This window comes from Zootoca vivipara, chromosome 12, assembly GCF_965207765.1.
Source record: "Zootoca vivipara chromosome 12, rZooViv2.hap1.1, whole genome shotgun sequence".
Taxonomy (NCBI): Eukaryota; Metazoa; Chordata; class Lepidosauria; order Squamata; family Lacertidae; genus Zootoca; species Zootoca vivipara.
Window position 1 is genome coordinate 3,873,775 of NC_142595.1, and position 15,859 is coordinate 3,889,633.

At 42.3% G+C, this 15,859-nt stretch overlaps 1 protein-coding gene across 1 annotated transcript in view; it reads left to right on the forward strand.

Moving 5' to 3' along the window:
* RECK (reversion inducing cysteine rich protein with kazal motifs) overlaps positions 1-15,859 on the forward strand; it is a 42,073-nt gene that overhangs the window by 15,195 nt on the left and 11,019 nt on the right. The window contains exons 7-13 of the mRNA XM_035134735.3: positions 2,189-2,222; positions 4,442-4,639; positions 5,836-6,103; positions 9,258-9,437; positions 11,340-11,552; positions 11,955-12,091; positions 13,931-14,071. Coding sequence (XP_034990626.3) covers positions 2,189-2,222; positions 4,442-4,639; positions 5,836-6,103; positions 9,258-9,437; positions 11,340-11,552; positions 11,955-12,091; positions 13,931-14,071 — 1,171 coding nt within the window. The remainder of the gene's footprint in view (positions 1-2,188; positions 2,223-4,441; positions 4,640-5,835; positions 6,104-9,257; positions 9,438-11,339; positions 11,553-11,954; positions 12,092-13,930; positions 14,072-15,859) is intronic.

The following is a 15,859-nucleotide window of genomic DNA, read 5'->3' on the forward strand; positions in this document are numbered from 1 at the left end:
TATTTACATACTTATTCATGACATTTATGTCTCACTCTTTTAGTCTAAAAGGTTCCCAGAGCAACTTAGTGAAAACCAGCAGTAAGATGGTCACAGCTTTCCAGCTTACAGTTGAAAATACGTGGCACACCGGGAGGAAAAAGCAAGCTCAGATGCTAGTTCTTAAAAGTTATAGTTTTATATAATATATAATATTATATGCAAATTCTGTCTGTCTTAGACAGCAGCCCCTCCCCAGGGGAACAACCCTCACCGGTCACTTATGAGAGCAGAGTGGGTGCCAGTGTCTGGACCACGAGGGCAGGGCTGCACCTGCCACACAGTTCTTCCCTCTTGTCTCGATCGCATCTGGAACCATCAGAGGAGGATGTTGTGCAGGTGCCCCTTGGGGCTGGTAGGGTGGAGGCAAGGAGGCCAACAGTAGGGGGAGCCCAAGGCACCTGCTGACTGGTTGTAATTAAGAAAAGCAGATGGTGACTGACTGAGGGCAGATTGAGGTTGGTGAGGCAGGCATATTAGATGATGATGATGATGATGGTGTATACCGGGCCTTTTTACCTGACAGGGACTCAAGGTGGTTTACAGATAAAAATAACAGATGCCCTGGTCCTGTTCTGGTCTTAAAAGCTGCAAAAACATTATGGAAGTAGGAGACTGGGAGCCCTGTGCCACCAAACACCCCCCCCTATCAAGACCAGAAAACAAACAATTGCCCTCTACCACAGCTTGAAATGTAATATACTCTAATGGACCAGCCTCCACTGATATTGAGGAAATTTCAGTTTCCAAAGCTTGGTCATTGCAAAGCAATAGACCACAATGTTTTTGGCAACCTTTCTGGCTAGTATTCTGCACACTTAAGCCATATTTGCCTGGTGGAAGGGAACCCACTGCTGAATGGAGGCACCCAGAAGCTACCACCTGGTACGCAAAAACCACCAGCAGCAGTTTCTCTGTTACTTTTCCCCTTTTGGATTCATAAACCTGAACAGCGAAATGATGGGGAATTGCTGCAAATATGTCTTTGTAATCAACAGATTGTCAGATGCATGAATAAAACCCCTAAGTTTAGAGGATACCATTTTGAAATGCCGTCTGAGATGCAATCTGTGGGGTGCACTTCAAGGACCCTCTTCAAGCCACAGGTTATTGGTACAGATGATACAACAAATCACAAAAGCTTCTAATCCTCCCAGTTGCGCAGGCATAGGCAAACTTGGCCTTCCAAATGTTTTGGGACTACAACTCCCATCATCCCTAGCTAATCCAATCACTTTATTTCAGCTTTAAGCTCATAGACAGAACAAGAACAAGGGCATGCACAATTTAGTTTACAGTTTATAACAATAAATTAAGTTAAAAGATATACAGAATTAGATAACATTATAATAAAAGAATTTCAAATTAGATATAACAAACCATTACATCTCTTGTATGACAGCACAGAAGTTATAAATTTTGCTATTTGTAAAGTTACACCGGACTTGTGTCTTGCAATAAAAAAGCAAGATGCGAATCTGCCGGGTACCCAGGGAAATTTTTGAATTAATAGGAACAATAATTTCTTCCAGACAGCACAATATAAAGGACATGTAAACACTATGTGCTGTAGGGTTTCAATTGAACAATTATCGCAGGAACATAAAACAGAGATTTGGCCCTTAGAAAATCTATGAAAGAGGACGTTTGAGGGAAAGACATTAAAACGTGCTTTAATAAAAGCTAACAGGACCAGTGGTCAGGGATGATGGGAGTTGTAGTCCCAAAACATCTGGAGGGCTGAGTTTGCCTGCGCCTGCTCCTGAGGCTCCCTGCAGCTTCTTCCTACTTCTGCTTGGTGTACTATTCATCGTGGTGTATGAATGAAGCCTTTCTGACAGAATCTTTGTGACATTCTTCTAGAAAATGGTTTGCTCTTCCTTTGATCTGTCCCACTATAGATAGCTACTGTCATTCCTGGAAGTTCTCAAGGGTCTTCAATATTTAGTTAGCCATAGGATGTGCAAATTAAGGCAAATAGGAGATTTTCATGTATATTAATTGTACTGAACTTTTAACTCTTCATATAATTATATTCTTATAATTATATTCTTTATATTCTTTTGCTCATCAACAAAAGGTAGTGCATGTGCCATTTTTTTTTTACCAGTAGCTATTTGAAAGTGATAATTTTTGTTTTTGCTTTTAGAATGCACTTTTTAGCTGCATCAACAGAAATGAAAGTAAGTATACCTTTTAAAAAACAATCCTTCCTAAATATTAGTTTATCATTTTCTCCCCTGTTTCATTGCCTGCTTTTTGAGATGTATGTTCATTTTTAATATAAGGTGATAGCATAACATATGTTGCATTTCACAACTGTTTGAGCTGGTTGACAGTTTGCCAAGGGAAAATGTAGTGGGTTTCTTGTAAAGAAAATCTTAGCTTGGGGCTTGGAACTTTTCCCACCAACTGCACGTTTGCAGCCAGTTGTATTCATATTCTGTTAATTCAGGAATCCTGTCTGGATTAGTGCATATAACATACCAAGTCCTGACCAGTGCAACAATATTAACTGCATCCTCCTGTCAGGGTTTGGATCTTCTCAGCAGTGATTCAGTGGGATAGCAAGTATTGTCAGTCATACCTGCTGTCTCAGGATTGTGACTGAAACGAATCAGTTGGTTCACTGGTGTACAAAGCTTAATGGCATTTTAAAAAGTAAGGAAAATAAAGTGCTTATAGAGAATAAAGGAAATTGCATAATATGACATTTGTGGTGTGTGGTGGGGGTGTGAAAGGATTAAACAATTCTGGGATTTGGTATATAATGAATTAAAAAAAATCTTGAAATACACGTTCCCGAAAAGCCAGAGGCTTTTTTGTTGGGACTGGTGGACAAAGAAATTCCAAAAACTGATTTAAGATTTTTCCTGTACGCCACTGTGGCTGCCAGGATTCTTATCGCCCAGAAATGGAAAACAAATGAAATTCCATCTATTACTGAGTGGCAATCGAAGGTTTTTTAGAATTTATGGAATTAGCCAAATTAACACACAGAGTACGAGACTTGGATGATGTGAAGTTCCGATCTGAATGGAGTAAATTTATAGAATATGCTAAGGGTAATTACACGGGTATGAGAGCGTTAGGGGTAGTAGCATAACCTCTACAATGATACAAACTTGATGTAAATAGAAAATACAAAATAGGATTGACAGAATTTACCACTTGTTGGAAGGAAGGAAGTCAAATAGTTTGGAATATATGTAAAGTTGAATTAATGTCATTATGTTTAAGGAAAAGGAATAAAAAATTATTTTCAAAAATAAAATATGACATTTGTGAAAATAAAACAAGTTACATATGATTGTTCAAGCAACTTCAAGTAATATAATATAAATTGCATTTAAAGTAATGGTATGAACTAATTGCATGCACTAGTAATAGCCCTGACAAAGCAATCAGTCAGTCGTTACACAGTCTCCCCCTGACTTCCTCCAGCTCATCTAGTTGTAGAATCCATGGCATATTAGAGGTTGTTGTAAAATTCATAGTTACCAGTCCAAGACAGTAGACCAGGCCTTGTGGCTTTCATGTAGGTGAAAGTATGAGCAGAGTAAGTAGCAGGGAGTGGGAAAGAAGAACAAAAAACCCAGTGCCTGCCCCTGAACTAAAAGAAGTAACTAATCAAAAAAAGGGAAAATGAAAGAAAGGTTTGCTTTACACATTTTATAACAATTAGGAAGTGGACGAGGGGATGGAGTATTCCATCATTTGCATTAATATACTTCTATGGGTGGGCACACTAAAGCAGGCGTCCCCAAACTGCGGCCCTCCAGATGTTTTGGCCTACAACTCCCATGATCCCTAGCTAACAGGACCAGTGGTTGGGGAAGGTGGGAATTGTAGTCCAAAACATCTGGAGGGCCAAAGTCTGGGGATGCCTGCACTAAAGCATACATCGTAATCTATCTGGGTGGGAGCAGTTAGAGTAACCAGAGCCCTTGCTTTATTATTGGTTAACACACTGCAGCACTGGGCTGCCAAAACATTTAATAGTTTTGTTTTTGTTTTGGCTTCATGGCTGTTGTTCTCTACTTTCTAATTCTATCACCCTCCAGAATGTCAAGTTCTCACAGAGTTGCAAAAAAAAATCTAGCACAACACTGCAAGCAGCTTGCACGAAAATAACACTGCAAATTGCTCTGTACCTGGCTTCACAAGCCTTGGCAATCGGCTGCTTCCCCCATGTGCCAGGGTGTTGTGCATGTGTGTGTCTTTGTGACAATAGGTGATTGGCAGGTGGGTGGCCCCACTCACCTGTCAAATTTGGCCCATCCAGAACACTGACTGGATTCTGCCCCTTCGCCACTATAGAGCATAAACATATTTCTGTGTTTTCATCACTAATAATAAAGAGTTTTTTGTGATGCATTGTTTTGCTTATGTTTCCCTCTAGTGGGATCAGTTTGTTGCAGTTATGCTGGTCATCACACAAACTGCCGGGAATATTGCCAGGCAATCTTTCGAACAGACTCCTCTCCAGGTCCTTCTCAATTCAAAGCTGTTGAAAGTTACTGTGCCTCCGTTAGCCCACAATTAATTCATTGTGTGAACAACTACACACAGTCCTATCCAATGAGAAATTCAACAGATAGTAAGTACGGTAGGAGAAAAATACAAGTTTGGCATGCAAAATTTTAGCACCTTAATGTGTGGAAGTACGCAATGGTATCTATAGTGTAAGCATGGTTTTCTGTTCATGTTTGGGACTGCAGATTTCTTTCTCATCTATATATTTCTCTGTATTTGCTTTCAAAAGTAGAAGAATTGAAGACTTTCTCCTGTAGTAGAGGTGGTAACCCACAGGACCTGCCAAACTGAGGGAATTGTCTCAGGCTTCCACACCTTCATCTCCTGATCTGTGGTTGCTCTTTAGCATAGCTGCCAAGTTATCCCTTTTTTAAAGGGATTTTCCCTTGTGCTGAATAGGCTTCCCAGAAGTCCTTTACTAATGGGCACGTCCACCACATATGATAAAATGTTCCTATTGCCTCTTTACATTTCCAGCATTTATTATCCTGGTTATGGTACATCTTAGCAAGTTTTACTGGGGTCAAGTACCATCTATACATCATTTTCATCATATTTTCTCTTAAAACCGTGCATGCAGTGAATTTCATGTTCTTTTTCCATAACCTTTCCCAGTCTTCCATCATAATATTATGTCCCACATCTTTTGCCCAATCTATCATTACCTTTTTTGTCTGCTCATCTTTCGTGCTGCCACTGTCATTTCAACCTTCTGTGAGCAGAGCTGTTGCTGAGGAGATGCCCAAGCTCCTCACGGCTCCTCCTCTATGGGTTGCCTGAACTACTTGCCAAATCCCTTGCAGGAGAAAGTCTAAGGGGAGGGAGGCTTGGTGTGGTCTGAGTGGAGAGGGAGGCATCCGTCTCATGTCTTTCAAGCCTTTCCCCTCCCTCTATGTAAGAGCATTCTGCTCAAAGGCACCTGCTTTGGCGGCTCTCCCACTCTATGCAGCCTTCAGATCTGTACCAGCAGTAGTGGCATTAGATGGAACAGGGAAGCTCTAATGGGTTACTGTTGGGAGGGGGAGGCTGGTGGGAGGTTGGGGGAAGGGTTGGCAAGTGGAGCAAGCAGGGTGCAGTCACTAATCTGAAAAAAAACAATCTTTAAAGACTACATATAATGCAGCATTTTTATATATAAAGCAACTTTTAATTGCATTATATTAAATTCTATATTTCTATTAAAATGTGGCAATGTTTTGACACTGATGTAAACACAACTATGTGACAGGTAGCAGTATTTATTTCTTCTTTGCTATTTAGGTTTATACTGCTGTGATAGAGCAGAAGATTATGCCTGCCAAACAGCTTGTAAAAGGATCCTGATGTCAATGAAAACAGAGCTTGAAATTGTGGATGGACTTATTGAAAGCTGTAAAACAATGCCTCTACCACAGGATCCTCTCTGGCAATGTTTCCTTGAGAGCTCAAGATCTGTTCACCCTGGAGTCACTCTGCACCCTCCACTTTCAACAGGTCTGGATGGTGCTAAATTACACTGCTGTTCTAAAGCAAATACTTCCATATGTAGGTGAGTACATTTTGCATTTTCTTTCCAACTTTTATAGGCTCTCCTTTGAGTGCTTGATGTCTCAAAATGGGATCCAGCTCCTCCTATGGCTTGGGGAGGCTGGGAACCTTGTGATTTCAAAGGATGTTGTGAGCTCCTTGTGTTGGAGCCTAGAAAATGATCTGACCATTCTGTCTTGCAAAGCCCTGTGGATGGTTCCCCATAAGACCCAACAATCAGCTGATTGTCCATGCTTGCAGAGCGCTTATATGCAACAGGACTTACAAATTACCAGTGCTTGCAAAGCCCTATGTCAAACATTTTGCAGAACTCAGCAATCACCTGATTGGTGGCAGCAGAGCTGCAGGCTGTGCCTTTTGCCCACATGGTTTGATTTCAAACGCTGCAGGCAAACTGCGGCACACACATCCCGGCAGCGCCTCCAGCCAAACTTGGCCCTTAGGGAATGGAGGAAATAACGATCTGGCCCTCTGGCCAGACCCAATTTTTTACCCCTAATTACATAGCTGCCAAGTTCCCCATTGAAAAATAAGGGATCCCAGCGGCGCGGCACCAGAAGTCGTTTCTGCGCGTGTCTGAACATGCGCAGAAGCGACTTCCGGTGCCGGCTCTGCCCATGACTAGTCAACCACTCCGAAAGGGATTTAGGATGTGTGTGTGTCTATGTCTGTACACAAAAGCCTTCATAGAAAGTACACCCTCTTCTCATCAAGCCTAAGGTTGAACTGCTTAAGTGGAATTTGTCTGGCACTCAAGGTGCTGGCCTGTTATTAATTGTGCTATGCTATATTTGTTCATTTTGCTGGGCAACCAATGTGTAACTGATGCATATTATTTCTTGGTTTAATCAGGACCCTCAAATCTATTGATCACCCTGCAATCTGATCCTAACCATGTTTACTCAGAAGTAAATCCCACTGCATTTGCGTGGGCTTTCCCCCAAATAAATGTGTATCAGATGGCAGCTTTAATATTCCCTCCACACAACTTAATCTAGCATTGACTCCAAAGGTCTGGACCATTTCATCCCACCTGCATACAGTCTTTTTTCAGTGTCCCCACTTTTACATGAGTAGAATGTGTGCTTTTATTTAAAATGCATCTCTGGGTTATTTGTGGGGCATAGAAATTTGTTCATTCCCCCCCCCCCAAAAAAAAATATAGTCCGCCCCCCTGCTGAAAAAGGTTGCTGACCCCTCTCTCACCACAAGGAAAAGGAAGATTCTACTCTGCTTTTTCTCCCAAGGCCAAACTGAAACAGATTAAATTCTACCCCCCAAGGAGGTCAAATGGGAATTTTGCCACAGGTTTTAATAGAGCCAGGACTCCCCCCCACCAGCCAACAAAATAGCTCAAGACTTCAGGTTCCCAGTTTTCTATTTTAAAGTCTCTGGGCTGTACACAAAGTACGTTCCTAACAACGCTGCTTTTAGGGAAATAATCATGATTTAAATGCTTATTGATCTTTGGAAAGTAGCAGTTTATGCATATCAATAAGCTTATCACTCTTCCCTATAGCACCTGTAACCATGATTCCCCCCCATTAAAAAAATGCAATAAGACTTTGAGAGAGTTAAAACACCTGCTTAATTATTATTGCTATTATTCAGCAACAGAATTTTGCCAATGCAGAGGCTTAAAAGGGGCAGCTGTCTAAATGGCAGGCAAAAGCAACCACACATAACTCACCCTAAGAACATGATGGCACATACAAAAGGGTGGATGTGCAAATCACCCCAACACACACCCTCCAGATTCCTCCTTTTCTGCACACAATATACAGCACTGCACAGGGAGGAAAAAGAGATGCAAGATAAGCACTGCGATCTACTTTCAGAATTGAAATCTGGCAGTGATTTTAAAAATCTCCTCCCTGTTTTTGGGGGTTTGGGTCAAAGCTGTTTAGCTTTTTTAGAGAGAGGGAGTCCCCCATTTTAAGCCCTGTTTTATTGGGGTTCAGGGAGGAAAGTTTGTTCCGTTTTGTGGGTGTTCTGAGAAAATTTAAGGGGGAAGGGATTAGTCGCTCACCAAAAGATCGCTGTGAAAGCAACCTGCCTCACAGCAAAAACTCCGTCTTCCCGTCTTCCGTTCCAGAGATCAGGAGAAAATGCAGGGAGGGGAGAGGGGGCGGGGCCAGGTGCTCTTGCTTCTTAGGCAAAAGCAAAGGAAAAGGAGATCACGATCGACTGGAACGTCCTAGGCATCGAGTCGATCCTGATCGACCTGTCGATCAGAAACGCAGAATGTAGATGCAGAAACGCATGCGGAGGCAGGGCAAAGGAGGAGGCTGCTTTTTGGGGGTGAGGGGAGAGAGGGAGGTCATGGTTTGTTCGCTTGCTCGCTCGGCTGGGGAAGATGGTGCCTTTGCAAGCGGCTGCTTCTGGGGAAGAGGGAGGGGAGGGGAAGCTTCAGGGAGAGGAGCTGCTTCCTTTAAAATCCGGGAGATTTAAGGGATATTTTACGATCCAGGCTGCCAGCGGGAAATGGATTTAAATACGGGGGTTTCCCGCTAAAAACGGGAGACTTGGCAGCTATGTAATTACTGGATCAACTACATCCAGTAACCTTGAGAGAATTGCATATGTTTTCCATGATATAGGAACACCATATTTTGAGCAATACATCTTGTGAGTTGAATCATAAGCATTATTGTGAGGGGGAAAGAGTACAGAGAGCCCCCCCCCATCCTGAGGAGCAGTTCCTCCACCAGCAGCGGCGCCAGTGGGGAGGGGGAAGAGTCCAGTGAGGAAGGAGGAGAGAGGAGACGGGGCTCTGGCAGGATAGCAGAGCCTCTGCTGCATGAGGGAGAGGAAGAGAGGGGGGGGGGAAGAGGGGGAGAAGGAAAACATGGAAAGGAGACCCTTTTTCCCTCTGGTTCCGGAATTACGCAGGAGGAAGCGAGGGAGGAGATTTGGGGTGCCCAGACTCTTATGTTGGAAGAAGACGCGGAGCGCGCCATTCCAGGGTTCTGGGTCCGACTGAGAGCATGTGTCCTGTATAGCTCTAGCACTGTAAAAACCTGCACTTAATAAAAGCATGAAAAGGCAAAGGTCTGGAGAGTCGTTACTCTAGAGTAGTCTCAACGCATCCCCTGTGACAATTATAATCCAAGGTTTTGTTGTCATTTTATTCCCTTGTGTTTCTTTATCCACAGAGATTTATGCACTAAACTTTATAGCAGCAGCTGGGGCAATACACAGAGCTGGCAAGAATTTGATCGCTTTTGTGAGTATAACCCAGTCGAAGTTTCCATGTTGACCTGTTTAGCAGATGTACGTGAACCTTGTCAGCTGGGCTGTAGAAATCTATCTTACTGCACTAATTTTAATAACAGGTAGGAAAGGTACACTTGAGTATTTTCTTCAGAATATATTGTTTTTGGATGAAATGTATAATTAGGAAGAGCTGGTATAGTTTACTGGGTAATGTGGCATTTGGAGAACTCCCCCCCCCCTTTCATTTTGAACATGGTCGGTTTAAAAGGGATGTTGAAAGATGTTATTGGGTGCTGGAAGAAGAGAGCTGGACCTTCTTCCAACCACTGAGCCTGCTAACTCTCTGCTTTTACTGTGATTGAAAATTTAGATAACCATGATTATATATTATGCCAATAGATTACAAATGTATCATTTTTGATTATGCGTTTACTTTTAGATTTATAGGGGCTGGTTTACATGTACAGTTGTACTTCGGCTCCCAAACACCTTGGGAGTCAAACATTTTGGCTCCAGAGCGATCGAAAACCAGAAGTGAGTGTTCTGGTTTTCGAATGTTCTTTCAGAAGCCGAACGTCCAGCAGGGCTTCCGCAGCTTCTGATTGGCTGCAGGAGCTTCCTGCTGCCAATTGGAAGCCGCGCTTTGGAAGTTGGAATGTTTTGGAAGTCGAACGGGCTTCTGGAACAGATTCTGCTTGACTTCCAAGGTACGACTGTATTGGTTACTAGCCTAGGGTTTTTCCGTTTCATTTTGTCGAATGAAACAGTCTTTTAAAAAGGCTGATTCTGAGCATTTCTCTTTCTCATCACATGAAAATATTGCTTCTCAGGCATGTAAAGGAACATACTTTCAGGGAGATTTAGCAATGGTGAATAGGTCACCTACTGTTGCAAGGCAAGTAACAACAGCATTTTTGAACTCGAGAACTTCAGCATTGCCCTGGGATAAGTGAGTTTAAATTGTAGCATTTCTAGCAAAACATTCATATTATAAGGACTTTAAGGAAATGATGTTCTCCAGACAACTTTACTGAAAAGAGTTCACTCATAATGGAATATGAAATATCAATACTGTATACTATTCAACTGCTTATATTATTCTCATTGATATATGTCTCAGCTGTATCACTGTGGTTATAAGTTCTTGTTATAATACTATACAGTATTTTGATTTAAAGATAGAATGATTTCTGTGCCAAGGTGTGTTTTATTATGTGTATTTTAATAATAATACATATTATGGGTTTAACATGCTTAATAATGTATTGTGCCCCTTAATTTGACACATATTAAGAATTGATTCTTAACTTATTTGCCCTCAGAATGCTGGGCTTTGACTTCCATAATATTAATAATCTATTATTTATCACTTGTGTTTATGTACTGCACGTTCCTGGCAAGGCACCCAAGGTGGTTTTTCAATTTTGAAATACTAAAATAAATAAATGGCATAAACTATAGAGAAGTACAGAATCCTTTCAAGCTGACTGATGACCATTTCTTCAGGAGCTGATGTCACAAGCTTCCTGGCTTGGGCTTCCTCACTTTCACCTTCCCTCAGGGCACACAAGCAGAGGTGGCCCATCCTGTTTCACCACCCGAGCCAAAGTGGGAAGATCCTGCGTTGTGTGTGTACCATCTGACCCCCTTTGCCACCCCCCGCTGAAGCCTCATTTACCAGTGCTGTGTGGCTGCGGCTACTGGATCGCAGCAAGATCTCATGCAAGCCCTGTGAGATCTTGTGACAGCCCCAGCAGAAGCCTCCACACAATCTCACGGGGCTCTCACAAGATCTTGCCGGAATCTGGTGCAGCCGCTTTTCACTTCTCCAGTGGCGGTTGAGGGGGGCAGTTCCCTGCACACAAGTCTGATGTATCCTCCGGGAAGGGACTTAGCACCAACAACTCTCTGACCATTGATTTGTTAGGAGACGGTGGTATTCACTCCCTGGCCTGAATAAACGTTCATATTTAGTTCAAAAGCATTTTCTCTATGACTACATACTGTATCTTTCCTTAAAGGCCAACGGAACTCTTCAGGAGCTGCAATGCCCAATCAGACCAAGGAGCCATGAATGACATGAAACTTTGGGAGAAAGGAACAATTAAGATGCCATTTATCAATATCCCTGTTCTTGATATTAAGAAATGCCAGCCGGAAATGTGGAAGGCGATTGCTTGTTCACTGCAGATAAAGCCGTGTCATAGTAAATCTAGAGGGAGCATAATCTGCAAGTAAGTGGGTGGCAAGGTGCTTCTGAACACCAGTTGCTGGAAACTGCAGGAGAGGAGATTCCTGCATCCAGATGGCTGCAGTGAGAGCAGGATTAGATGGGCACTAGTTGATTGATTGATTGATTTTTAAGTATTCAGAATTTACAGTAGAGCAGCCGGGGCATAAATCTGTTTTAACAAGAATAAAAACTGAAGCAGAACAACCTAATTTTGAGACTATGGAAATATAATCTTAAACTAAGGCCAATATATTGGGGGTATTTAGAAGAACAGTTTAAAAGGGTTCTTAGAATTAGACCAGGATGTGTATTAGGGGTAGAGAGAATTTATTGGATTAACTTGGCTATGCAGTCTGAGCAGTGTACATGTGTGTAATGTGTAAATACTTTCTTGTTTCTGAAGGTCAGATTGCGTGGAAATTCTCAAGAAATGTGGAGATTTAAGCAAATTTCCTGAGGGACACATGGCCGAAAGCGTCTGTGAACTTCTGTCTCCAACCGATGACTTGGAGACTTGCATACCTTTAGATACATATGTTCGTAAGTACAGGCATCCCCTCACTTATCAACGCAGTGGTGGGAAGTTAGTAGATGAATAGATTCAAACCAGGAAATGGTAGGAGAGAGCCAGTGTGGTGTAGTGGTTAAGAGCGCTAGACTCGTAATCTGGGGAACCGGGTTCGCGTCTCCGCTCCTCCACATGCAGCTGCTGGGTGACCTTGGGCTAGTCATGCTTCTCTGAAGTCTCTCAGCCCCACTCACCTCAAAGGGTGTCTGTTGTGGGGGAGGAGGGGAAAGGAGATTGTTAGCTGCTTTGAGACTCCTTTGGGTAGTGATAAAGTGGGATATCAAATCCAAACTCTTCTTCTTCTTCTCTTCATGAAGATACCCTCCCTGGTGCCTGGAGCAGATTTCAGTGAGGGCAGACGAAGCCCTAAAGAGACCAGAGGCACAGCAGGGCTTTGTTTAGGCTGCTTGGCCTCCCCGCCTAGCAGCTGATTCACATGGTAGCAGAGCAGCAGCAGCAGCTGTGTTCCCAAGTGCTCCAGCCTCCCAGCAGCCCCAGGGCTTCAACTCTACTTGAAGAGACAGTTGTGTGGAGAGAGAGCGGGACGGAGAGCAGGAGAGCAGGAAAAAAACAGGCTTTTTAGAGGGTGCTCCCCACTTAATGCAATTTTCACTTATGTGCGCGGGGGCCCAGAACATAACCCCCAAGTGGAGGGACGCCTGTACTGAAGAACTAACATTCAGAAACGTGTCTACAGAATTATTAAAAAGCAGAATCATAGAACTAGAGTTAGAAGGGATTGTAAGGTTGGCAGTGTCTAGTCCAACCCCCTACATGTTTGCCCCCTCCTCCCGACAACACAGGAAGATGAGGGGGAGTACTTGAGCTTTTTTTTAAAAAAAAACACAAAACATTTTATTGATAAAGAAAAAGAAAATACTCTGAGCATGTGCAGCCTCACTTTTTGATCTCCCTTAACTGGCTTAACTCGTGAAGCACCGTGCAGCCTGATGCACAAAGAAGTCTAGGAAGGAGCTGTCAGGCACTTTACATGCCACTCAGCAATCTTTTCTTCTTCTTTATTGAAAGTTAGAAAAAGACATAATTATATGTGCACCCAGCGTGGTGAGACATAAATGAAAGGGCGACAGCACCCATGTAGAAGGCAAAGTAAAGAAGGAAAGGGAAGTAAACCAGAACTCTATACTTTACAAAGTCGTTACTGTAATTCACCAGATTTTAACCTATTACAGTGTTTGTAAGAAGGGATTCCAAATGTCATTGAATTTGTCCACGGCAAGTCTGCGTTTATATGCAAGTTGTTTGTATGTTGTGCGTTTGGATAGGTCTTCAATCCAATCATAGAAAGGAGCCACATTTTTATTTTTCCAATTCATCAGTATCAGTCTTTTTGCCCTGGTAAGGGAGCGGAGAGTCCACACATATTGTCCTTTTGAAGGCTCCATGTGCTGGTATATGTGCTGGAGTGGAGCCTTGAGGCTTTGCTCTGGTTTGCAGAAGCTTATATGCACACAGTGGTTTAGCATTACAGTGGTGCCTTGGTTTACGAACTTAATCCATTCCGGAAGCCTGTTCTTGAACCAAAGCGCTCTTAAACCAAGGCATGCTTTCCCATAGCAGCAGGGGACTCAATTTTCACTCAACAGGAAGCGGAACATTTTCTGCTTCCAAGGCAAAGTTCACAAACCAAAACACCTACTTCCAGGTTTGCAGCATTCTTAATGAAAGTTTTTCATAAACTGAGCGGTTCTTAAACCAAGGTACCACTGTATATGTGAACTAGGCTACCATGTCACCACTTTGTTTTCTGCTCTGTAGATGACCTCTATTTAACTCCCTTGTCTTTTCAGGCCCAAGCACTTTAGGGAACATTGTGGATGATGTCACACACCCCTGTAACCCAAACCCTTGTGCTGCCAATCAGTTATGTGAAGTAAATAGAAAAGGATGTCAGGCTGGGGAACCGTGTCTTCCTTATTTTTGTATACAGGGTAAGTAATACAATTGTTGCACTCCCAGCTATATTTGCAGGTTTGTTTTTAGAAAGAACTCTGTTAACTGTATGTAGGATTCTGATAATCCAAGAACAACATTAGAATTTTCAGAATTGATATTAAGGCTCTCCTGGTTTGCCCATTGCCTAGTTAACTGAGAATGGTGGGCACAAGAGAGGCCTTTTCCTATGTGTCCTTTGGCATCCGCCACCGATAGTTTCTTTTTCAGGTGGCTTTTAGATAGGCCAGCGTTTCTCAACCGCTGTTCCGCGGCACACTAGTGTGCCGCGAGACGCTGGCTGGTGTGCCGCGACGTGCGGCGACGAGAAGGGCGATTTGCATTGTCACGTGCCTGGCGGCCGCCAATAAACATCACTAACCCGCCAGAAAGCAATATTTCTCCTCCTCTTTCCCAAAGCTCAGTGCAAACGAGCCTGGCAGCCGCCAATACGCAACGCTAACCCGCCGGAAAGCAATATTTGGCAAGTGTTTCTTACAGTCATAATTATAATATAGGGCGGCACAGAGTTAAATTTTTTAACCTTTTTAATGGTGGTGTGCCTCGTGATTTTTTTCACGGAACAAGTGTGCCGTGGCCCAAAAAAGGTTGAGAAACACTGAGATAGGCAGTGTTATTCATGTGTGGAAATCTTTTATGGCTGTTTTTATTAATGAATATTTTATATAATTTGTTGTTTGAATTGTTCTTTGGGAGTTATGAGAGGGAGCTGTTTTATTTGATTACAGTTAACATACTCTTACTTTAATAAGTCAACTGCCTTGGATGATTTTGTCAGGTATTCTACTCAATATTGATACAGAGCAGAACTCCAGCGCATAGTTAGCAGAGTAAAAACTTAAATACGTTGCAGGATTCCAAAAAACAGACCAAAGGCAATTGTATTTCACCCAGCAGAGCTTTACTGCTACTGAAGGCAAATGAGCATAATGGTCACAAATCCAATACATTCACAATTGGCACTGTCCATAAGAAATGCCGTTGCAGCAGACCTAACTCTTCAGTTTAAGCAAATAACTTACAATAAGACACTTAACACTATATATAGAACAACACACGAGAAGGAAAGAGAGACAGAGAAGAGTGAAACCCAGGCTCCTTCTGGCCTTACTGTTATAATCAGCATGACCTTGACAGAAAAGATAACAGGACCAGTTCAAGCCAGCTGCACCCGGCTTCTCTGAAGAAATAACCCAAACATCATGAACCTGCTTCTTGTTTAAATTAAAAAATTGTCCAGTAGCACCATAGAGACCAACTAAGTTTGTTCTGGGTATAAGCTTTCGTTTGCATGCACAGTTTCTTTCACACAGAGAAGCTTCCAGAAAGAACCCTCTTGAATTAATTAGAATAGGAAAGATCTCTACACATCAGATCAATACTTGCTGTACTAAGAAATGCAAACTGACAGATTTTTTGTTTAGAAAGGTAACATATAAAAATAAAATAAAATAAACCTCCCGTGAGGCCTTTCCCAAGTAAATGTGTTTAAGACTGAGGTGTTAGACTGCAAGGCTAACCTTTTGAACTATAAAGTAAATCCCAATGAATTCAGAGAGATTTATTGTCTGCATAAACATGGTGGGCTTGAGGTGAGACATCTTTAATCTCTAATTAATTTCTAATACATTGTAAGAGCAGGATAGAATTTATTGAATTAATAAATAAATAAACATTGGTGGTTCTTGCTCTTGAAGACACATTTCTGCAAAAGAAACGATTCTGCCTTCCAATTTCTTATGTACCTTCAAATGTAAAGTAATATG